The sequence below is a fragment of the Pavona decussata genome, unplaced genomic scaffold (genome assembly GCF_977016875.1).
Source record: "Pavona decussata unplaced genomic scaffold, jaPavDecu1.1 SCAFFOLD_233, whole genome shotgun sequence".
In the NCBI taxonomy this organism is placed as follows: domain Eukaryota; kingdom Metazoa; phylum Cnidaria; class Anthozoa; order Scleractinia; family Agariciidae; genus Pavona; species Pavona decussata.
Window position 1 is genome coordinate 3,000,001 of NW_028145638.1, and position 24,430 is coordinate 3,024,430.

The window sequence follows — 24,430 nt, forward strand, 5'->3', positions numbered from 1 at the left end:
ATGAGTCTTAAACTCCACTGAAAAGCCAAAGTGAAGTGCAAATTCTTCTGTTCAAATCCAACTTGTAGCCACCCAAGAATTTTGGTTGCAATAATATTTATTGTGACAACAACCAACAGAAAATAAAGAGGTCAAGATACCTTGAAACTCACCAATCACAAGCCTTCAACAAGGCCTTTTGAACTGACAGAAAAAAAAATTTTATTGATTCTTCTAATAATTATTGAGATCAAATTACATGTTAAACATAACTGTTGGTTGAAATTTTGAGGTTCAGGGTTCGCCTGTTATGCCATTTATCATTCAAAATTAATGTAAATAGCAGTGTCCATCGCTGTTTTCAATTTACACTTTATTATGACCTACATATTTCAGTCATGATCATGTTGAACAAAAATGTACAATGCATTAAGCATTAATAAATTTGGAAAGGAAATTAGCTTTTGACAGTACTGAAACAATGCAGCATTTGAAATGGTGGTGACAATAATTCATTCTTTTTTTGTCTCCACTGTGAAATGATATCTCATTTAACAGTGTTAGACTATTCCACACAGATGTCAGATCAGAATTTACATCCAGTTTGTATATGCTTAGCATTACACGACAAACAGACTATGCTGTCATTTACAGTAGAATACACTTAATGCTCAACATGATCATGACTGGGTAGTTATAGTTGGTCTAAGTATTGTTTTACTCATTTCAAAACAAAGGAAGCAGCTTATAAATATATCAAGTAATTCCTGTTATGCAAAAATGGAGCACTAGGTAACTATTTTAATTTTCTTGGACACATTGTTCACATTATTTTACAAAATGTTCGTTTAGTTTTCATTACTTAAATTTTTTCCTCTCTCCATAAGGGGCTTTCAGGGATAATGAAACAAATTAACCAAAAACAATTTTTTCCATACATAGATGCAATAATTATTATTCTGCTTCCTTTTTTTTGTAGAACTCAAGCTCATTGACACTGAAATTATGTTAAGCTTTTATAGGTGATAGGTCTAGGAAGAAATGGTTTATTGTGGGTTTTTCATTACAGATGATATCTTTCAGCCACTCTCCACAAATTATACACAGTATTTAATTGAAAATGAAATTTTTAGTGTTGGCCTTGGTCAAAAAATGGCACCTCAGCTAATCAAAGAAATCAACTTCAACTGTTGCATAAAATTATTTCTGGTTTTTCTCTGGAAAACCTGTAAGGATTGGGAAAATAAAACTAGTGGCTGAGGGATCTTTTCTAATTTTTTGTTGTCAATGAGCTTGATTTGTTAATCTATAATAATTTATTGCTTTTACTAAGTTTTATTAGTAGGTAACACAAACTGGCAGCACACTCACAATCTAGCCAACCATCTCCCTGCCACTGGGTTGTGGAAACTCTGGCTCTGAGAAGGTCTGTGTTTCTGGCGTCCTCTGCAATATTCCAACCGAGAATCCTGGAGGGTTTATTCTGATCAACTGACTTCTGAGGGGTGATGTGGACACTGGGAGATTCACTGTTGATTCACAAGAGGACATGACAACATGGAGGCAGGTGAGGGTTTGTTTCCTTTGTCTTCTGGGTTTAATTCAGCTTTGCTTGGATACCACATTGCTAAATTATTGCAGGGGAAAGTTATTTTGGGCGAGATGCTTGTTTCACTTCCACTGTCATGGATGAAAAACTTAGGTGTTTAGGGACGGGGCTATGGTCAGGCTACTCTGATGGATGGTGATAGGGGGGACATTAAGGGGCTGGCGACCCTGCACGCCCCTCTCTGTCGACTAACATGTAGCAATTCGGATTGAGCTGAAAGCCTTGTTGAGGGGATTCTCTGCTGTGTTGCTGCCTAATCAAGTTTTTTCTGCGCATTGAACACTTTCTGCAGTCGCAAAATCCTTGTATTCCAAATTCTTAACTTTGACCCAGAACATTTTCCAAAGTTCTTCATTATCAAACCATAAACAAAGGGTACTGCCCTTTCAAATTTTGTTTGTAAAATCACCAAATTTTATGCCAAAAATTTATTGATCATTTCCTTCCAGTGAAAAATTGTGAACTAAAATATACCAACCATAATTTTCTTTGATAATAAATAAAATAATATTGTTTGTCTCACAATGTAGTCACTTAAGTGGTAGAAGATTGTGATCTACCACTTAAGTAACAACGTCATGAGACAAACAATTGTTTATTTATTATTGTAACCCACTGATTAACAAAACACGTCACATAGTACAAAATAAGACAGTGTTTATCAGACACTAACCGTTGCCCAATTTTTTCAATGAGAAAAAAAAAACAAAGAAAACATCACAGTTTTAGGTTTTAGATGTTTCAATCCAAACAAACAAACTAGTCAGTTTACGTTTATTTTCCTGCAGTCATGCTATGACTAGCACTGGCTGTTTTTTCTTTTCCACTTTTAAGTGTACGTGCTTAAGGAATTAATCAGAGGGTTATTGAATAAATAAACCCCTTTCTGGTTTACTGGTATATCAGATGATAATGCCCTCAGTTTAGAGATTATCCTCAAAATTTCACAGTTGCCCTTGAAGCTTTGTTTCTGGGCCAACTGTTTACTTTTTTAGACAATCTTTCATCCTTGGGCATTATCCTTTTATTTTTTATTTATTTATTTATTTATTTTTTTATAATCTCTGATATACCAGTTGCCTGATGGGGCTTATTTATTTATGGGGTTTCCACCAAAATGATCAATTATCCTTTTCACAAAGTTTCTGTCTAAAACATCTTACAGTTTTGTTGAAAATTAACCTTCTGTCTCCAACTATAATTCCTGTAGGAACACGGCTACTGTATTCATAAAAGAATTTCTTGATGAATTTTGTTCAGATTCGTGTATAGTGTTTGGGCTGGCTGTGATCAGATGAAATTGACAGGGAAATGCACTATGACATCATGTGACACAACAGTTTAAAGAATTTAGTTGGTCCTATCTTGGATCTTTTTTTTTTTTTTAATTATTTACTTTTTTATTAAAAAAACAAAACAAAGCAAAGCAAAATTCTTACAGATGTTCTGTTGTCTAATGATGTCACAATTCAAATTTCTTTCTCAAAGCCTTAATAATTCATAAAACAAAAAGGAAATCATTACCGTAAAGGCGGTTTGGCAAATGTGATTTAAATTATCATAAAATTTGGTAAACTTTCTCTTTGAATTTCCCCAAGAATTATTAATGGTTTGAGAAGCTATATCAAACACTCGAAAGAGTTTCATCCGATTTCCAAAAGCCCCGAAGTTGGTCTAAAAAAACACTCGGCTTCGCCTCGTTTTTTTCAAACCACTTCTCGGGTTTGGAAATCGGATGAAATTCTTCCTTTGTTTGATACATAATTCCAGAAAATTGATTTGCAATAAGCCTAACTTTTCATTTCTTTAAAATAAATTGGCTAACAAAATCGTAACAAGAAATTTCTTTTCACGGCCCGCACTAAATTATGCATGCTTACAAATTTTAAATGCATTCAAAACATTTGACAGCTTTCATAACATTTTTTGACTTCGAATGCCCAAAACCGTTTCATAACCACGAATACTAGGTTCAAAAAACAAGACGAATTGAAAACAAAAACTTTTAGTACCATACGGCCAACCATTTTGAAATTCTTCGATTGTTTTTCATCACCGCAAATTAGCATAATGTTGCACGCGTTTTTTACGCCATCCGAAGCTGTGCGCATAATTTCATTTCGCCATTTCGCAGTTCAAACTCTAAAAAAAATTTAACCGGGAAATTAGGCTTTCTTTACAATTTAGCGCTTTCACGCATTAAATTTTTTTCTGCTTGGATTTTGCGACTATAAAATGGCGGGATTAGGGGCGGCAAATTTCGCTTTTGGCAGCTTCATAGAAAGAACTACCCTCCACGAGACTTTATGGTGCTCTTTGATTTGCTGTATGATAAGGTGCGGCCGGGGAAATGGTAGACGGCACGCTGAACCAGCCTCGTCCTCCTCCTCCTATGATGAAACGCCGACCTTGCTCTAGAACAGTGACGCTTATTTTTTTCATCCAAGACAGCGGAAGATTTAACACCAAACATTCAGGGGAAATGTTTATTTTATTTCACCGAATTGCCAAATTATGAAACAAGCATGTTCCAAACTGATTGACACTTAAACAAAAATAATGGAATTGTGGTATCCAGGCAATGTTGGATTGGACTCTAGAGGACAGGGAAACAAACCCTCACGAGCCTCCATGTTGTCATATCCACTTGTGGATCAACAGGGAATCTCCCAGTGTTCACATCACCCCTTAGAAATTGGGAGAGCAGATAAAACTTAACAGGATTTTAAAGTTGGAATATTTAATGAGGACAAAAGAACACAGAGCAACTCAGACCAGAGCGGAAGCAACCCAAAAGGCAGGGAGGTGGTTGGCTAGATTTTTTTTTAATTCATTTTTTTTTTCTCATTGTAAACAAAATAAACCTTTTTTCACTGCAAATTTAGTGCGTGTTGTTTTTGTCTGCTAACAATAGTGAACCAAGCAAACTTACACTAAACCTTTTTGACTGTGTTAAGCGCAAAGACCTGTAAGCGCTCAGCTTTAGAGTAAAGTATCCAAAGCTGTACATCATTTCAAAGCTTAACGAAAAGAGAAACGTAAGAAAGCCAACTTCCTTAAAACAAAAACTGTACCCGCTACAAGACCTTAACTACAAATTTACTGAGGTTTATAAACGTGAATTACCCATGCACTTCACTCTACTAAACATCCAGTCTAAAACTGTCTGGGAATTTTTTAAGTCTGCTTTTGTTTTGAATTTACAAACTCAGATGCAAAAAATGGTGGACATAAATCACAAATCAAGTCACTTTTACTTTATTTTTAAAACTGATGTCAAAAATCCCTGACAAAGTTTTCAAAACAAAGTAACAGCTACTTGAAGTTTAACAATTGATTTCTGACTGCCTTTTTTACATTTGAGGTTATAATTTCAAAACTAAAGCAAACTTCAAAAATCCCTTGCACTGTTTAGAGGCCAACACCTGCCAAACATCATGTAATCACCGGATGTTAAGTTAAGTGAAATGGTTGCGCAGGTAATTCACATTTATATTCCTCACTAAATTTCCAGTTAAGGTCTTGTAGTGGGTACAGTTTTGAGTTCAGAAAGTTTGATTTCTTAAGATTCTCCATTCTTTAAACTTTAAAATGATGTACAGCTTTGGATATTTTGCTCTAAAGCTGAGCGCTTACTGGTCATTGCGCTTAACACAATCAAAAAGGTTTAGTGTAACCTTAAGTGTCTACATGGCCCATGACTATTTGTTTACTTAAAAACTCCACAATGCATAGACAAGTGTCCCACCTAAATTGAAAGGCTCAGACAGTGCATAACAAATGGCAGCTATACTGATAAAGCATCAGAATCAGGCAGGCTTGGGACACTTGCCTACACATCGTAGCGATAATAAGAAAGGGAATAGCCATAGGACATGTAGACACTTCAAAGCCCTGGGGATAGCTACATAAATATCAATGCTGGGCTTATGCTAACAACAGACATTCTGGCCCCAGTTGTTCAAAGAGTGGATAACTTATCCAGCAGATAAACCACTATCTAGCAAATAAAATGTACTCAACTAACATTTTATCCACTGGATAGCTACTTTTCTGCTGGATAATGTTATCTACTCTTTACACAACTGTAAGCAGGTCTTCATATCTGATGTAAGCATGTTACAACCTGGCAATGATTACATAACCAGCCCCATTTTAATAACGGGCAGATTGATAAAATAATGTTATCAAAATTAATAAAAAAAATGTTTTTTTCTGTCTTGATCTCAAACTGCCAAGCACTTTGATTTCAGCTATAATTCCTTTTGCCTGTTTCCATGGCAATAGTGTGATATCTATACAGAGAGTCCTTAAATGTTTTGCTTGTGACAAAGTAATTTCCTGAATTTTTACCAAAAATTGTAAACAAATTACTTCATTCAAATTGTCTACGCATCCTGAGTAGATTGCATTTCAAACTTAAACTGAATATTGTTATCATCCAACGAAAGCCTCACTTGACATAACAAATGTTAAATGTTCCGGTATTCTTATTCATTCCCTGATATTTCGTAAACTTCAAATGGTTGTCCATAAGACTCGCAGTTTGGTTGGATTCCTTGTGTCAACAACTAATACAATGAGAAGAATTTTGAGTTCAAGAAAATTGGCTTACAAGCTATAGTTTAAGTCATCACCACAATAAATTCTCCATGGAGTTTATCACTTAGCTTAATTTTTGAAGTTTCTTAGCTTTAATTTTCACTTCCAAAGCTTTTGTCCAAGTGAGTTTTACTGGCATTTTGGTTACAGAATTGTCTGTTTATGAGGCTTAACAAGTTTGATTGCATCTTTTGACTTATTTAAAGGAAGAACTTTGCCAAACATGTTTTGATTTTGAAGGTCACAAAACAGTGAAATCAGTGCTAAAAAGGAAAGAAATGTTTTGCAAAGCAAAATCTGTTTCATTGCCGACAGTCTCTTTTCTTTTGTTGTGGTTTCATCTTGTGATCTGATTTGTGGTGGCATAACAAAAAAACATACCGGGAATCAATCAACATTTGTTATTTCACATGAGGCCAGAGGTGGACAATCATAGTATTCAATTTAATGCTAGAAGTGAAAAACAAAAAATACAATAATCTGTTCTGGAGAAATGAAAGTAGTGTTATTCTAAAATCAAGTGCTTATCTTTAAATTCTGAGAAAAGAAATTTTGTTCCGTTTGGGTCAAAATATCAATCTGCTCTTTATTAAAATAAACACACATCAGCCAAGTAAAGTTCTGCTTGTCTACAGTACACCCAAGTTTACTGATATCCCACATACAGTTTAAATGTTTATTTCAATTTGTAGTGATTGGCATGATGACATCATGTTTCTACGATGATAAAAATGTCCTACAGTGTGATGCAGCTTTGTGATGTGTGTAGATTGGTTTGGGTTGCGTTCCAGAACACTGATTGTATATTTTTAATAATTCCAATGGATGGAAAATCGAGCAATTTTTTATATTTCTTTCATCATCCAAGCAAAACAGTTATTGTGCTGTGTCAGTATCCGTGCATGAAAAGCATCCATGTCATCTTTATGAATTAAGTAAAACAGTCTTCAGAGTGACAAAGTTGAAGATCTGGCACTTGTTATATGTCACTTTCAAATAATTTGAGCCTATGGTGCAAATCTTTTATGCATGAGAATCTAAAGCTTCAGACATCCTCTTTTATATTGGTTGTGAACATTATATTTCCTGCTCCTGCAGTTCAAATTGTTAAGCTTTTAGAAACTAAAATGTGGCCACCCATTTAAGGCACCTTTCAAGTTTCATACAATTGCATGCTCAGTTGTTTCTTTTTAAATTTGTGATCCAAAAATTAAAGAGTTACAAAGCACATCCAAACAGTTATTCTGTACTTTTCCTTCAAAATTTTTGGCAGTTCTCATGGACATTCAAATCACAGTGGTTGGCAGTGTCAATAGTCATAGCAACATTTGCCCAAGTCCATCTAAGATGGATTATTTATCTCTAGTATAATGGTCTAAATGGTCACTTTCAGAGAAAAAAATCCTTTTCTGAGATCACATTCAAGTTTTATCTGGTAACCTTCATTGAGTGAAGGAATTTCCTGGACTCAGTTACTGTGGTTTGTGGTTTAATGTGGTTTGTAATAAATTTCTGTTCAGAGGTATTGCTACCTTGATCATTCTTAACTCTTGCATGCCAAAACTTCAATAAATGTCATCAAGTCTTCAGAATGCAAAAATAATAAAAAAAAAAAAAAGACAACCAAAGTAACAGTTGGTCTTTTGTCTGATAATTGGATGCAGACGTGGGACAGCAGAACTTTACTTGGAGATACAGCTACATGTACAAAGACAGTGTTTGACTACAAATCCCCATTCTCGCAGCACAAATTTAAACCATGAAATATGTGGTTCCAGAAAATATCCATACCCCCCTGTTCCAGGGGGTTCTTTGACGACCCCCCACCCCCCAGGAATTTCCAACTTTTCTTTTTCACCTTTGCAAATTCCATATTTTTGTAATGACATCCACAGGAAAGTGTTTGCGAATTTACCGCAAAGAAACTGCTATGAACGAGTTGTATATTGATGCTGGATTTTTTCAAATAGTATGAAGGACTTTGAAAACCCAGTCAAAAACTGGCTGCATGCACAAGAAAGCCACTGTGCTATATGGATGAGTTGTTGACAGTTTTAGTTAAATAATCAAAACTTCAAATGAATAATTTTTTAGTCCATAGTTCACGTCTCGGCACTTAATAGTAATCTCTGTACTGAGTTCTTAAATGAAATGAATTCAAGAAAAAAAAAGTTCCTGTTTTCAATGTTTTTATGTAAGTAAATAAACGTCACTATTTTATGTCCCACAGAATTTAATCTTCACCGAAATTTGCATACATTGGGAAAGTTTTGATTTCAGTACCGGATCAAATTTCAACTGCAATGTTCATTCAATATTCACTGGATGGAAATATCTCTGCAGAATCCTTTCCCTTTTTTCCTAAAATATTTTTTCGCACTGGCGACTGAAAATTTGTGTCAATTTTACAACTTTTTCATGAATTTCCTTACCCTCTGGAGAAATCATTCATATGGACATCCCCCAACCCCTCGGAAATTTCCATCTATTAACCCCCCTCCTCCTCAGAATTTCCATTGACCTTCCGTGGGGGGTATGGATATTTTCTGGAACCACACAATATCACAACACAAAAGCAATTTCAATTTTTGCCTGTGCGGGCCCTATTACAAATCTGCATACAAGTTGAATGGTCAGTAGACATATAACAGTCTCTAGTAAAAACCCTCTGACTAATTGTGTTCACATAGCTGGGGGAATTACATGTAATCATGCACTTTCTTTGTTAATATAGCTGCATGCCTAAATCAAAAGGAGAAGTGTTGTTAGTCTCAAATCCAAAAACCTGACCATTTTAAATTTTGTTGTTTGTCCATTACATAATAATTATTGTTCGAAGCTCAATTTGATTGTTGTTGAGATAGCAGTACAAAATTTGTACTGCTATCTCTGCGTGCTTGCACATTTCACAACACTTCTCCTTTAATGCTTGGTTCACTATTGATAGAACAAAACAAAAGATAATCTACACTGTCCAGCTGGTCACCACTTGAGCAGTGCACATCTTCCATCATCTCATCGTGCCTCTGACCCTGTAATACAAATATGCAGACATTAAAAAATCAGGCCCAGTGACTCAAATTTTGCACAACAATTATTGTTGTTTTATAGATATACACGATTTGTTTAGAAAGAAAAAACCTCAAAAACCAAGGCAGACAAATCACCAGGTATGCCCCAAATGCCAAGTCTATTGTACTGTTCTTTAATGCCAATGGAGATTGAGTGCCCAGGAACCAGGGGGCTGGTACCGCCAACCCAAACCCAGGTAGGTAGAAGACCCCATAAGCCTGTGCCCTACCCGCAACCCAGCCACAGGCACCCACCCACAACCCAGCCTCACCCATAACACCTGTCACCCTAAGACTAGAAGCTCAGTGGCAACACTAACACGTCAACACCATGCTAAGACATAGAACTAACCCTAACCCCAATCCCAACCCCAAACTAACAAACTTAAACACTACCGTAAGGGAAAGGAGGGAAAGAAAAGACCTGCAAAATGTGATAAACCAAAAATGCCACCAAAAACACTGAGTAGAGTAAAATTCCGAACAGTAAAGGTGTACGCATAAACCGCATGAGAATACTGCCGGCCATGCAACCACCTGCAGTCCGGGACCAGGCCCAAACAGTAATGCAACAACAACAAGCACATGAACACTAACACGCTACCAGCACACCAAACTGTACACCAATAAACCCTAACACCATGCTACACCACCCCACTAGGGAGCAAACTTGCTCCAAGTCATTATCTACAGTAAATTACACTTAACCATATATATGTTTACAGAAGAACAAAACTTGCACAATTTGAAATTCTGTATATAAACTCCTTTTAAACCCCCCACAAAAATCTAACACAGCTTTACCACATGGTCACGTTAATGGTATTATTTTTCATATGTTCTTGTTTGCAAAAACGTTACAACTCTAACTCTAATTCTATCATGCTCTTTGTCACATAACTTGGGACTTACATTAATATGGCCTGCCCTTTGCATCACCAAGGGGAGGGAGGTTACTCAGTGATATTGTTGGTGGTAGTGCACCACTGGGACTCTGAAGACCTTACCCTACACCAACACCATGTCAAGCGGCATTTTGCAACAGTGTTTTAGATTAGATGACAAAAATCTCTTCCCTATCTCAGACTTGTTCACTAAATTCTTCACACCGCTGGTAATTATAACAGTAAATAATATACTATTTAAGACCAAAAGTCTCTGATTTTTATACCCAATCCCAGACTTAAAACTGCTTGAAAACAGCAAGACAAGACAAGATGTTCCACAAATTAGTCAATTTGCATTTTCCTATAAATCCTCTTTTTCAACCACAAAGCACCAGCTTTCCACAGTTTTCAAAGCACATCTGTGTCCTTAATTTTCAGTACAATTTTTTTTCAGTACAATGTTTTTAATTTTAATGGATGCACCTAAGAATTGCTTTTGAGTCATTTTGGTCGGAAAATCTTAAAAATTAATGGCAATTGGATTTTGTAAGACTGGTGTTGGAAAATCATTCATACCTTGGTCTGAAAGTGGGTCAGGATTTGGAGAACGGGTGGACTTCCCCTCCCCATCACCAAAAATTGCGAGCAGTACCCCCACTCCCCCCCCCCCCCCCCGGACTTCTCATCGTATCTTCCCCGCGTAACCCCGCGAAATTCAAACAAGGCGCTAACATTACAAAGTTAATTACCCCAATTTTAAATTATTCTATAGCTTTAATCCAGGAGTTAATTAATCAGACTCTGTCATTACGTAGAGCTTTAAAGTCGTAAATAACTTGATACGCTATCCGATATTTCATGTTTTAAGAACACCTACCTTCGCGATGTTTTCCTCGTAAAGCTGAGTCAGGTCGCGTTCAAACACAAACTTAGAACCTTGCAAACACCTGAAAAACGGCAAATATGGTTTCTTCATCACATTTTAAACGCGTTTAAAACTTAAACCACAATTATAACGACGTAAAAACGCAAAATTTTTCAAATAAAATACCTTGAAATTCAGAGATGAAGAAAGCTTGCGGCCACGTTTGGTTATGGGGTTGCAAAGCCTTTTGGGTCAACAAAACACGTGATGACAGATGACACCACGTGGAAAACTCGTGACAAAACTCATTCCCAGTCCAAGTGAGTAGGCTCTTGGCATCAAATTCAGGCGGCGATATATGGCCACTGATTCAGATTTGCCGATAGAATCGATTTCTCTGCCAGCACATCTGTAAATTTTTTCAAGCAGGTGGACTATCACTGCCTGCCTGAGTTTTCTTGACGCCATAGGAATGGGGGAGAACCGGCCCAGAATCCTTGCGGGTCCCGCACTCGATGGGAGATCATTGTATTGAACACTCTGCTAGCAGAGCCTTCTGGGTGTTTCCAGGCGGGGAGCCAAGAGACTGCTTTGGTTGCAGCGTGGTCATTGCAATGCGGTTTTATGTATAGACTTTTGGTCATTAATTATGGAATAAGACAGACAGCCAATCCGCCATCACCAATAATTTCCTCTGATCCACTGTTCCCCCTACCCTCCCTTCCCTTCCCTTCCCCAGGCCACCGGAGAGAGCAGACCGCGTGAAGTAATGATAAAGATGGGGATCGTTTTAAGCCAAAATGTGACATACAGGCACGATGCGAAGATGAAGAAAGCAAGAATCGTAGAGTTGTTCGTCATCTGCATGCGCGTTATCAGCCTGCGAGCAAGCTCTCGGGGAAGAGGAGCTTGCTCGGGCTAACGCATTAAGGGGGGAATTAACGTAGACGCCATTTTACCGCACTTGACATGGCTTTAATGAATCTATGTTGTGGGGTGTTTTCTGAATTTTTGGGTGATTTTTGTGTATACTTGGGAGGAGATAGTTTTTCTAGAAGGATTGATTAAATTAAGAGAAATAAGAAATATTGAAGAGTTAGTGAAGTTTTAAAATTAGAATTTGTCGTTAATAATTAATAGACGGACGCCAAGTTAGTCCACTAACAACCTGGGGTGCTCTTGCGTGGGTATCAACTGTCTGTTGGTGTTCCAAAAATCATTTTCTTTCTTCTATCCCTTCTTAAAACCTCTTCAAATTTCATTCCAATTTAGGTTAAGTCCCCCCTTAAGTTTAGTCAGCTTTGCATAAAAAAAACAAATATTTTACAAATATGTTAGAATAGAAAACAACGATACTAGAAGATTCCCTTGAATCACTTCGCTTTTAGCATTCGCATTTAGCCAGCCTGCAGAACAGGTAAAATTATTTTATTTTATTATTATAATTATAATTATAATTATTATTATTATTATTATTATTATTATTATTATTATTATTATTATTATTATTATTATTATTATTGCGTTTTTTCAGGCGAGCAGAGGCAAGCACGAGGCGAGCGCGAAGCGCGAGTCACGCGCGACGGAAGGGGTGCGAATATTTTCGTGCTTGCCACTGCTCCCCTGAAAAACGCAAAAAATAACGCCTGTTCTACAGGCTACATTTTCCTAACTTGAGAAGGCGTTACCAACAACCTGTCGCACGGACACCTATTCCCTTCGCTAATTAAATAGAAGAAAACCCTCTCAGTCATTTACGCAACTTTAGCAGTTGCGAAAAGAAAGCATTTCTTTCTTGCGTTCTTCTGTCACCCGCAGTTCAAATATATGCTTCATATTTTCACGCCCTTAGCTAAGCTACAATCTTGAACAGAATAAAAAAGGAGTTAAACACCTCCTCCCGTCAAACTCAAAGATGAATTCACACGCAAAGTAAAACGTGCCATTTTTCCATCATAGAAATGGGGGGGGGGGGGGGGGGAGAGGGATCTTAATTTTTCATTTCAACTTTCCAAGATTGTAGGAACTATGAATGTAAAATAACAAACTTGTTGAATTGAAATTTGCTTTCGCCAAGACGATGCACAAAAAATTTATGAGTTGATGTGAAAAACCGTTGAAACCACTTGGTTTACACTTAGTTACGGCGTTTTTACGCCGGTCAATATTTTTTTTTTTTAGTTTTCGTTCAATTTTCTGAAAATTGGTCAGTCTCAAACATACCTGAAGAAGAAAGGCCGTGCCTTTTCGGTGAATATTGGAAAAATATACTTCCCTGACCATAAAATTAGCCTTGCTCTTTTTTTAGATTATTTGTTTTACAATTTTTTTGCTGATTAGATCCTTCACTACAAGATCCGATACTTTTATTTTGTCGCAGTGGCCCTTGCAAACACAGTTAACCAGGTGGCGCGTTTGATCAGTGACCGATAATAGCTTTCAATTAGACTGGTCAAACTTTTTCTAATGTTACGTTGGTCGCTCCGGGTGATTTCTCAGGAGGGTGGGGTAGGTTCGCCAGCTAAAAAGTGGCGATTTTGGAGAGTTGAAATTCACGATTTCGGGATTTTTCTGTAGGTGAGAAACTTTTGGTAAGTACTTTAGGACGTAGCTACATTTAAAAAGAGTTGGTTTTGGCCAGTCAAAATTTAAACGTAGACTCGCAGCAAAAAGATTGAGTGCTACGGGAGTTGAACACGCAAACTTGCTCGTTAAAAGCGTTTGCTTCAATATTTAACGATGGGATTGCGTCACATAGCATCCTTCTCTTAAAACCACAACCAAACATCAACCAGCTACACAAAAGTCTGCGCCAAAGTCCCAAGAGAAAGTCCTAAAGATCCGTGTTTCACAGTAAGTTTTCTTCTACGCTGTTATCGTCCATCGTGGTTAATCTCATTTCTCCACTGACGAATCAAAACCATTGGTATGTATCAGGGGCACCTCACTGGTTCTTCATATCTGTTTGGAATCGCCTCCGAAATTCGGATTTAATTGTAAAGAAAATCTAATGTCTTTCCTCGGCAAAATGTCATCTCAAGATTTCGTAACACTGGAAAACTAATTGAAGCGGCAAATATGTCGTTAATCATGGCATGGCTCGATGTAAAGTTTTCTTCTGTTAGGTCATGATGGTTGTTTTTTACGTAATGGACAGGTCAAAGAAGATAGAGGATGAAGGGCAAGCGAATTTTGGTGGCTTTGGTGTTGTTCCTGTTACTTAAAACAGGTAAGGGATGGTTCATAATGTCTGTAGAGGCTAGGTGAAGCTAAATGGGTGCCATACCCGCGGTGATTGGAGGGGATCATGATTTTTTGTACTCTCTGAATTGCTGTCAAAATTAACTACTTTTGTTCTTGGTTAAACAACTACAGTCAACTCTCTCAGAGCTACCACTTCTCGTAAGCGACCACTTCGTAAACAACCGTTTTGTTTCTCAGTTAAGTACTGTTTCAAGAGCTCTCTCGTAAGCGACCACCACTCAAATTTCTTAAGGGACCGCGACCACTTTTTAGGCCAGAAATTTGACATATTCTTTTGTTTTCTGTTTCCGGTAAGCGACCACCCAACATAATCGTATGATCATGTGTAAATCATTACTCAGAAGTGACAAAAGTTCAATTTTTAACGATGCTACTCAGGGCTGCTGACAGATAATAACAGTTCACAGACAGTGAAGGTGGCTATAATTAGATCTGTAGGTAAACGGGAATTGTTACAGAGATCTGTTCCAAAATGTTATACAAAGTTTCATCACAAGAATGAATAGATTGTTCTGGCGCTATTCAACGTGAAATATGCCAGTGCTTTCAATTTTTTTCCTTAAGCCATAGAATAGAAATGTCATTGTCTCCGTAGAAAATGTAACTATTTGCCTAATTTTAGCTGATAAGGTAATGTTTTTATGTAATTAATTAATCAATCCAGTATTGGGCTTATTTTGTTCATCTTTCCCGTAAGCCACCACCTGCCGTAAGCGACCACTTTGTCGTGCACCAAGGGTGGTCGCTTACGAGAGAGTTGACTGTATTAACTTAAAAACAAGCACAATTTTCTATTTTTTTTTCTATCCATTGTTGCTGAAAGATAATAATAAAATTAATTGATTTCTTTACGCTCTCGCCTTTAAAGATCAAACGTTCATAATCATTTTTAAGCTGCTTTGAATTCTGGTGGCCATGCATTAACTGAATAATCTTGTTCTAAGCAGTGACTGTCACGGTTGACCAATCAGGCATCTTGGTTGCAGAAGTTGAATTTATTTTCCTTTTTTAAATAGGCAAAGGGAATAACTCGTACCGGTCCTTTTCAAATGACATTAACGAGTGTCTTTTCAAAGCGTGGGTACAAGCTGGCATCCTGAAACAAAACGTCGTTTGCCAACACCAGCAGCTCTGTTATGGTGCGTAAAATGGAGGAAGAGCACTGTTTGCTTCCTGCTACAATACACAGACACTTATACCAGAGTTCACGGGACACGTTTTACAAAAGGGTGGTACTGAGGGGGCACCAGGGATGATAAATCCGAAAGAAGATTACGATCCAGACTGGAGAACAGACAAAGGCTTAGGTAACACTTTTAGCTTTGGAGAGAACCCTTGCACTAAACTGATGCCTCGCATTTATTTTTGTAAGACCAATAATAAAAAGGTTGCTGTCCTTGTATTTCCACCTTGTATGACTGTTTGTCTTTTTTGTTTCAGCTTTTCAGCATAGAAGATCGAATTGGCGAGCTGTAAATTAGAATTGACAGTTTCAGTTATTTTTGTTCTGAAGAAAATTTGGCAGCTGCTGAATAAAAACAACAAAAAAGTGTTTTTGTCTCTGGCTTTGGCTTCATAGTTTCTCTTGGCGATTTGACGTTCGTTAAAAAAAAAACAACGTATAAGCCCTCAAAACTTCGCTTCGCTTAACTTCTTCATGGTTTTGTTTAAAAAAGTCAAAATTCTGCGGTTAACTACCAGCCAACAGTCCCTTCACAGAAACACTCCGAGTTTGTTCAAATATATCAACAATAAAACAAACAACCGAAATTCATCGGTCATCGAGCTTTAATAAAAACAAAAATAGAATAATAAAATAATAATAAAAATAAAAACAAAGGTATAATTTGCACAATAACAACAGACTTAAAAAACCGCAATGAACCAATCAGAATTCAAAGAAAATACATGTAGCCGGCGCCAAACGCGGGAAAAATGCGTGCGAGCGAGGCACGATTGTTTATGGTCTTGCTTTCCATTCGTTGAGAAAGTAAACCAATCACGGAGCGTAGTAAAGCAAAAACCAAAGCAAACTCGAAGTTACTTCGACTCTCAATGAAAAACCATTTTACTAAAATAATTCACTGTCCTATCGAGTGTCAATCTCAGTAGTATCTTTTAGCTATTAATATTTGTTTTTATCTTTACCAGTCGAAGCCGCGATACCTGTCGCTACTGTGGGGGACTACGATCCTTACAGTCAAGGTGGTTTATTTCCCAATTACAACTCTCAAAACCGGTATCTATCCAAAGGACATCTGGCTCCAAACGGAGATTTTAAGGATGCTAATGGTGAGCGCAGTTTTACCAAAATCACCACCAACATTGCTCCACAATGGCAGCCATTTAACGAGGGTAACTGGAAGGAAATGGAAGCGTTTGTAAAAGCGTATGCTAACAAGCCCGAACGACAACAACAACAACAACAACAACAACAACAGCAACAACAAGTACAAGGAGAAGAAAGAAAGTTATATATATTCACCGGGACAGGTATTTCTCTATTAAAAGTAATAGTGCTTCCCTAGATTTTAAAAGCAAACGGAAAGTTGAGGCGAAATCCACTCCAGAGTTCCGGAGCTAGATTAACGAAACCCTCCTGTTAGTTAGATGCATCCTGCCTGGTGTTCATTAACAATAGTCTATCGCTTTTGGAATACATGTCGTCCTTTCTTACCATCTAAGAAGTCTAAAAAAGCAAATGAAATAACACTTGAAAGGATTGCTAAACACATGTAACACATGAAGCCAAAACTTTATGTGTGTGTCGATGGTAGCGTTCAAATAATCGTTCAGTTTTGTTAACTAGAACAGGGAAACTAACACTAAATGTCTTTGGTTGCAGATGGCTAGGATGCAAATGGCTGCGGCTTGAAAAAAATTGCCATTTTCTTTTTCAATTTCTTTCTTGAATCTGACCCTTGGGTTAGCATCATGATGGGCTCTTGGGGTAGTTTGTAGTGTGTTACATTATTATTTTGTCTTTTATAGTAGCTTTTTTTAGCTTGGTATTGTCATTCGTTCATTTCTATATATTTTATTGTAAATCAGTTGTAATTCAGCCTGTGGCTGCAAGGTTTTTGATTAATAAACTATCTATCTATTAACTGATGATTTGGTTCATACGTTTTGAAAAGGCTAAACAGGACTGTTATATTCCCGCTAAATTTCCAGTAACGTTTGTTGGCCAGGATTTCTAAGCGAACCCCGTATGGTTGGAAAAGTTGAGCGTTTACAAGTCTACTATTTGTTTTCGGTCCAGACGTCTTTGATTATTAGAGGCTAACATTTGGGTTACATATTGCTTTTAGGTGGCAGAGCCAACGACCAAGATATCATGTTGAATGGCAGAGTTCGGACGCCAAAATATTACTGGACTGAAGCAGTGTGCAACCCGCACGTCGCCGTCAAGCAGTCGATTGTCTTTGTTGCTGAAAACAGGCCCGGTGACATCAGCAACAACGGAGGTCAAGGTTGTGCTGGCAGACAGCAAACTGAAAGCCGCGGCATAGTGCACTGTCATAGCTTGGCAGAGGCAGCCGGAAAGCCTGAATATGCAGATTTTAAACTGCCTCCTTTCAGTGACGCGAATTGCCAGCCTAACGTCAGGGGTACCTTCCTGGATGAATATCTCCACAAATTGCAGTAACTACGTATGAGTAGAAAAGTTGCGAGCCTTTGTGTTATGAACGGCGGTAATCGCTCAAACGGCTTGTAATGTGACAGTTAACAAGAAAAGTTGTTGTAAGAAATTATAAGAAATATAAGAAATTGAATTGAAACAACTCATTAAAACGTCAAAGTAAATGGATGGTTCAGCAATTATTTCACCCTCTTTGCATTCCCCGTAGCCTAAGGGGGTGAAGAGGAGGGGGGGGGGGGGGGTTTACTCCACGGAAGTTTTGGTGGTGGTGTGCAGCTCGGTTCTCCAAACCCTGACCCTATTTCAGACCAAAATATATAATTTTCTGCTACCCGTTTTCAGACATTCTGAAGAAGACTAGTTGTACTAGTTGAACTGATTGGCCCAGATAAATAAGCCCTTTGCCGTATTGTCAGCCTTGCAATCAGTTTGGTTTATTTTCCAGAATCCATACTCCAGACCCATTTTCAGACTTTCAAACAAAAATGGTTAAAATCTATAATACAAGAAAACAAATATATTTCAGTTATTCTAGCTTTTGTTGTTTGTTCTATCAAGCTCGTCACCTCTGCCGTTGGGATCAGTCTGCCGTTAATATTTTGTATTTGAGATAATTTGCTGATCCAGGTCTACAAGTGATCCGGCACCACTCATCGGTTTGTCGCTGTGGAATTGCAGATTTTATTGTATTAAAATCTATACGCTGTATTAGTAGACACCCCCCCTCCCCCCATAGGAAACACGAGTATCTTAAGATGCGCAGAACGTATGCGCAGTAGCAAAAGTAGGCACCGTCCAAATTTCACATACCTCGGTTCATCGGCTGCGAAAACAACCTCACGTGACCTGGAATCTATCCTGCATCCTGATCTTATCTGCAATGGGGCAGCCCTTGGTGAAAACATCAATAAAGCTTTCATAAGTGCAATGAAGGATTATTCTCCGCTGACAGATGGTGGTATGTACCGGCAATAGATGACGACCCGCCAACACCTGTCACCGAACTATCTGTTGCGAGGAACCTTCGAGCGACCCACCTAATTGGGTGGTAAGAGAATTTGCGGGCATCTTACCTGTACCTATCGCTGGTGTCTTAAAGACCTCTTTCTCTGAATGCAGAGTTTCTTGTGTATGGAGTTCCACCTCTTCCCAAGTCTTCCACCATCTGCCATTTCAAATGTTTTATCTTTCATTAAACCCTGTGGCTTCATTTCAGGCTCCTCCATAACGTATTCCAATCTTGCTTATGAGCCAACTCGGTGTTACACGCCTGCGCCTCGTTGGCCATCCACATGAACAGGAAAAAACAGGGCTATCTATCATCTCACATCTCATACCTATTGTGAAAATGTCACGCAATATTGGTCACCCATTCTTTCGTGGCAGTGAATTCCTTTGTTTTCTCTTCATAAATTATTAATGACTTGGAAAAAGGCGCTATAAAGTTTTAGAAGAGTGTTCCTCCAAATTCAGAATAATTTTAATTGAGATCTTATCAGAACATTAAGTTGATTCTAATTTAGAAATACAGCATTATCATTGACATTAAGTTTATAATCGCAATCGGAAAATTCCACTAGCCTTTTTAAGACCTTTTAACAGTTAAAGAAAATACATTATGTTTCGCATAAGACCATTGTCTGATACTTCGCCTCATTAACGATCATTCCACTATTCATGGAACCAGGCTTTCGCAACCTGCACATCAAGTAGTAAGTGACTATCAAGAGAGCACAAGAATAGAAGAATTGTCAGTTGTCGTTTGCATAAGCGTTGAGTTTTGTCAGTTGGTGGGTGGTTTATTTAAGTAGGGATAGTAGATTCACGGTAAAAGATTGCTACTACAAGTAGTAAGTCCTTTCTTAAAACCACAACCAAACACCAATCAGCCACGCAATAGTCTGCGGCAAGGTCCCAAGACAAAGTCCTAAAGATCTGTGTTTCACAACAAGTTTTCTTCTGCGTCGTCATCGTCCATCGTGGTTAATCTAAATCTCCACTGACAAATCATCACCATTGGTATGTACAAGGGGCACCCACAGGTTCCTTATATCTGATTGGAAAGCCTTTTAGAATGGCCTCAGAAATCCGGGTTTAGTTAAAAAGAAAATCTAAGATAAATTTGTAAAATACATTATGTCAGGTCATTTTTTGCTTGTTTTCCGTGATTGGCAGATCAAAGGAGACAGAAGATGAAGAGCAAGAACATTTTTGTGGCTTTTATGCTCTTCCTGTTACTTAAACCAGCTGTAGGTAAGTGAAAGTCCCGGTAACTTGCCGGGCCCGATAAGTGTCTTTGGTGATAAATGTTTCTAAACAAAAGTCAATTTTTGTTGGCTTTGAATACTAAATTTTAAAATCTTATAATCCTATGAAAACATTGGCCAAGTACCACGTCTGTAATCACTGTATAATCGGCGAAAAAACGTTTCAAAATATAGTTATCGGGCCCGGTAAGTTACCGGGACTTTCGAGAAACGGGCCCCTGGAGAGAATTGAATAGGCGCTGCGGCTATTGGAAGGGATCATGAATTGTCCGCTCTCACCATACTCATCATTAACTACTTTGGTTCTTAAGAAAGAGAAAGAGTAGTGTCTATTGAGAGAGTAGTAGTCTCACAACACAAAAGCAAATTTCTATTTCCTTTAGTCATTTTCCTTGAAAAACCCCTTCCGCGGAAAGGATGATTAAATCATCATCGTCGTCATCATTATCATCGTTGTCATCATCATTATCATCATCATCATCTGTCAAGCACGTAATTCTGCAGTTCTTATATATATTTACAAAGCTATTTCATGAAGCAGTTTTTCCCTGTACACTAAATTCCTTTACATCGTCGGCCTTAAAGCTAAAAAGAAGCAAAGTCATTTCTGAGCCGCTTTTATCTTGTTCTTAATCATCTTGTTCTTTACAACTACTGTCAAGCATGTTGGTTGTAGAAGTTGAAAAATCGATGTTTTCATTTATTTCTCATAAAAAGGCAATGGCAAGGACCCGTACCCATCGTTTTTAAGTGACATTAACGCGTGTCTTTTCGGTGCGTGGGTAGACGATGGCATCCTGGAAAAGAAAGTCGCTTGCGGAATCTAGCAACTCTGTTATGGCAAGTACGATAAAGGAAGAGCACTGTTTGCTTCCTCCTACGATACAAAGACACTTATACCAGAGTCCACGGGACGCAAGTTAGAAAGTGGTGGAACTGAGGGGGAGAAAGACATGATAGATAAAGGAGAATACGATCCTCGTTGGAAAACAGACCAAGGCTTAGGTAAAACAACAACAGCAAAAAACACTTACGGCTAGTTATTTAAACAGTCTAACTTAGGCTCCAGCTTAAGACAATCATTAGAACTCCAAATCTGTTTATAAGTGGTTTATTAATAGTTTTTTAGACTGGGATGCAAGCCTTCTTGTTACCATCGGCAGTAGACAATGTTTAGGTATGCATGATATGACTTTTACCCTTCAATCGATTTCCAGATGGAAAATAACATAATAATTTGTGTCTAATACACGCGGTCAGTAACTCGACTAACAACAAATTCTATTTCTTCGTCAGAAAAATTATGCTTTACAACAAATGCGGTAAAGGAACGAGCATAGCGTTAATTTGATAGAGACACTATATATATGTTATTGAACTAGCGTGAGGTCCGTGTTGGAAAAATATGAATCGAGTTCTTTTTTTATGGCAAGTTTATGGACAGAGCCGATTTCCGCGAGTAACTTCTAGGCCGACAGTTCTTCTTCTGTAACTTTCTATTGTTAAAATGCATCAATCAGAACCAAACAACCACAATAAATCGGCCATTGCGTGCACTTAATAAGCGTTTTTCAATTGAATGTCGTAAAACCAAAACCAAAGTAATTGCCAATCAAAAACAGCCGTAAAATTCGCAAACAACCAATCTGAATTTGAAGCAAAGACATGTAACCGGCGCCAAGCGCGCGACTGAAACGCGTACGAGCAAGTCACGATTGCTTGTTTTTGCTTCTCATTGGTTGAGAAAGATGCGCGAGTGTTTTTATAGCCAATCGCAGAGCATAACTTTTGACACTAAATTTAAATCCACTCCACTATAGTAATTGAATGTCAATCTCAGTACATGTTCTATCTTATTTCTTCGGCCATTAATATTTGTATTTTTCTTTGCCAGTCGAAGCCGGAATACCTGTCGCTACTGTGGAGGACTACGATCCTTACAATCAACGTGGTTTATTTCCCAATTACAACCCTTCAACCCAGTTTCTAGCCAAAGGACATCTGGCTCCAAATGGAGATTATACGGAGGAGAACGGTGAGCGCAGTTTTACCCTAATCACCACCAACATTGCTCCACAGTGGCAACCATTCAACGAGGGGAACTGGAAGAACATGGAAGCGTTTGTGAAAAAGTACGCAAGCGAGAAAAAAGAGAGAACGTTTTACATATTCACTGGAACAGGTAGGATGCAGATAAATTGCTGCAACATTTGTTGGCTAGAGATTTCTGACCTAATAAACGAACCTCATGGTTGGAAAAGTGGAGCGTTTACAAGTCTGATATTTGTTTTCGTTCTAAACTTCTATATTAAGTGACTAACATTTTGGTCATATCTTACTTTTAGGTGGCAGAGCCGAATACGAAGGCAAAGATATAATGTAAAATAAGATAGTCGTGACGCCGAAATATTACTGGAAAGCAGTGTGCGACACGGACGCAAAAGTCAGGCAGTCTATTGTCCTTGTTGCTGAAAACAGTCCCTGTGAGATCAGCAAAGACAAAGTTCAAGGTTGTGCTGCCCCGAAAGTCAAACCGCAAACTTTGAAGCTCGGCATAATACAATGCTACAGCATGGAAGAGGCAGCAAAAAAGCCTGAATATGCAGATTTTAAACTGCCTCCTTTCAGTGGAGCGAAATGCCAACCTAGCGTGAGGGGTACCTTCCTGGATAAATATCTAAAAACAAAGTTACAGTAACTACGTATAAGAAAAAAAGGTTGCGAGCCTCCTTCAGTGTCATGAAAGGCGGTAATCGCGCCAACTGCTTGTAATATAACAGTTAATGAGAGTAGTTGTTTTATGTTATGCCGGATGGTTTGTATTTAAGTTAAAAATTGATAAGTTACATTCATTTTAAGAAGCACGGTAAAATGTAAGAAACGATAAGGAAACAACTCATTAAAACGTCAAAGTAAACGGTGCAATGCGTCTTATTTACACGTTAAAAAATCTCAATAGATCAAACACGAGGAAGAGTGTTTCATCCAATTTCCAAACACCGAGAAGTAGGCTGGAAAAACGAGGCGCAGCCGAGTTTTTTTTTTAACCAATTTTGAGGTGTTTGGAAATAGAAAGAAACACTCTTTCGAGTGTTTGATATATCTTCTCAAACTATTGATAATTCTTTGAGAAATTCGAATCAAAAGTTCACAAAATTTTATGATAAGATCACATTTCCAAACCTCCTTCACGGTGGTGATTTCCTTTGTTTTCTCCTCATGAATTTTTAATGAGTTTAAGAAATTCAGTTCAACAATTATTTCACTCTTTTTGCATTCCCCTTAGCCGGGGGGGGGGGGGGGGGGGAGAGTACTCCTCGTAATTTTTGGTGGGGATGTGTGGCCCGGTTCTCCAAACTTCAGACCAAAATATGCAACGTTCTGGTACCCGTTTTCAGACGTGCCCTCTAAAATTTTTACCCATTTTTAGACCTGGCTTCTAGAGTCCATACCCGTTCCTGCAAAATCCAGACCCACTTACAGACTTTCAAACCAAACTGGTTAAAATCTATACCCTATTTCAGACCAAAAAACACCCTTTGGTGCCGCTGCACATAATGAGTTAAACCATACTGACCAAATATTTCGTGGGAAAAGGTCTACTGAAAAACAGTGGTTCCGTCCATAATTATTAAAAATTGGATCACTGAATTTCTCGAATTTTGTTTGGCTTAGCTGCTATGAAATATTATTTCAGTCATTATACCATACCTGAGTAAAAACGCCAATGAAATCGTCTTCTTGCAAAATGAAATCGGTAACATCTAGCAATATTTCTTGCTCGTTTTTAATAAACCAATCATTCGACTTGCGCTTGATTGTTATGCGATGATTATAGCCAACTCGACGCTACGCGCCTTGTTATCTGTCTATCCGACGCACTCGTAGAATAATTGTTAATTATTAAAAACTGGATCATTGTACAATGCAATTCCAGGGATTTGATTGGCTTAGTGGCCATGGTATATGAGCCATTATAATCCATCAAATATTTTCGCTCGCGCGCGATTGGTCTAAACGCCTCACGTGACCAAATATACTCCTGCTAAAACTGGGGAATATCCGATGATATTTCCCAAGTGATATTCCCCAATTTCAAAAACTTCAAGGCGCGTCTTGCCAATTAAAATTAATTTCAAGATTGGAGAACGGTTTGCTTTTGTGACAGAAGGAGAGATAAACCTGCTGGTCGATAAAGCAGTATCAGAAAACAACATACGCTCTAAACGTTTTTGACGGTAAA

General features: G+C 37.9%; 1 protein-coding gene and 2 long non-coding RNA genes across 6 annotated transcripts in view; 2 read left to right on the forward strand and 1 right to left on the reverse strand.

Annotated features, from left to right (window-relative positions):
• The window catches only part of LOC146458399 (uncharacterized), a 28,766-nt gene extending 21,436 nt beyond the window's left edge, over positions 1-7,330 (forward strand). Inside the window, exons 3-4 of one of the 2 annotated variants that reach the window (XR_014858185.1) lie at positions 1-2,262; positions 2,849-7,330. The exon at positions 1-2,262 is cut by the window's left edge and continues 1,761 nt beyond it. This is a non-coding gene — a long non-coding RNA (uncharacterized LOC146458399). The other variant, XR_014858184.1, reaches the window with a different exon arrangement.
• A 358-nt stretch (positions 7,331-7,688) lies between these two features.
• On the reverse strand, positions 7,689-11,419 carry LOC146458400 (uncharacterized). Its single transcript, XR_014858186.1, has 3 exons — positions 11,200-11,419; positions 11,026-11,095; positions 7,689-9,222 (listed from the first exon to the last, which is right to left on the reverse strand). It is a non-coding gene; the product is annotated as an uncharacterized LOC146458400 (long non-coding RNA).
• Positions 11,420-13,710: 2,291 nt separating this feature from the next.
• LOC146458401 (uncharacterized) lies at positions 13,711-23,087 on the forward strand. Of its 3 annotated transcripts, none has more exons than XM_085090694.1 (5): positions 13,711-13,939; positions 20,096-20,173; positions 20,905-21,192; positions 22,082-22,369; positions 22,533-23,087. In XM_085090694.1, exons 3-5 carry the CDS (start codon positions 21,141-21,143, stop codon positions 22,568-22,570), a joined length of 378 nt encoding a protein of 125 aa, XP_084946820.1. In that variant the 5' UTR covers positions 13,711-13,939; positions 20,096-20,173; positions 20,905-21,140; the 3' UTR covers positions 22,571-23,087. The 3 variants fall into 3 exon arrangements, with proteins under 3 accessions (XP_084946820.1, XP_084946818.1, XP_084946819.1); XM_085090692.1 differs by lacking the exons at positions 20,096-20,173; positions 20,905-21,192; positions 22,082-22,369; positions 22,533-23,087 and adding exons at positions 14,171-14,242; positions 15,294-15,584; positions 16,429-16,770; positions 17,589-18,002 and having other exon boundaries at positions 13,793-13,866; XM_085090693.1 differs by lacking the exons at positions 20,096-20,173; positions 20,905-21,192; positions 22,082-22,369; positions 22,533-23,087 and adding exons at positions 14,171-14,242; positions 15,294-15,584; positions 16,429-16,770; positions 17,589-18,002 and having other exon boundaries at positions 13,814-13,939.
• Positions 23,088-24,430: the final 1,343 nt, after the last annotated feature.

What these genes read in the sequence shown, in the direction of transcription:
- LOC146458401 (XM_085090692.1), top strand. Translation starts at nt 15,530, where the DNA reads ATGATAAATCCGAAAGAAGATTACGATCCAGACTGGAGAACAGACAAA. An exon ending in GAGAACAGACAAAGGCTTAG is followed by an intron (nt 15,585 to 16,428) that starts GTAACACTTTTA and finishes TATCTTTACCAG; the next exon opens with TCGAAGCCGCGATACCTGTC. An exon ending in ATATATATTCACCGGGACAG is followed by an intron (nt 16,771 to 17,588) that starts GTATTTCTCTAT and finishes TATTGCTTTTAG; the next exon opens with GTGGCAGAGCCAACGACCAA.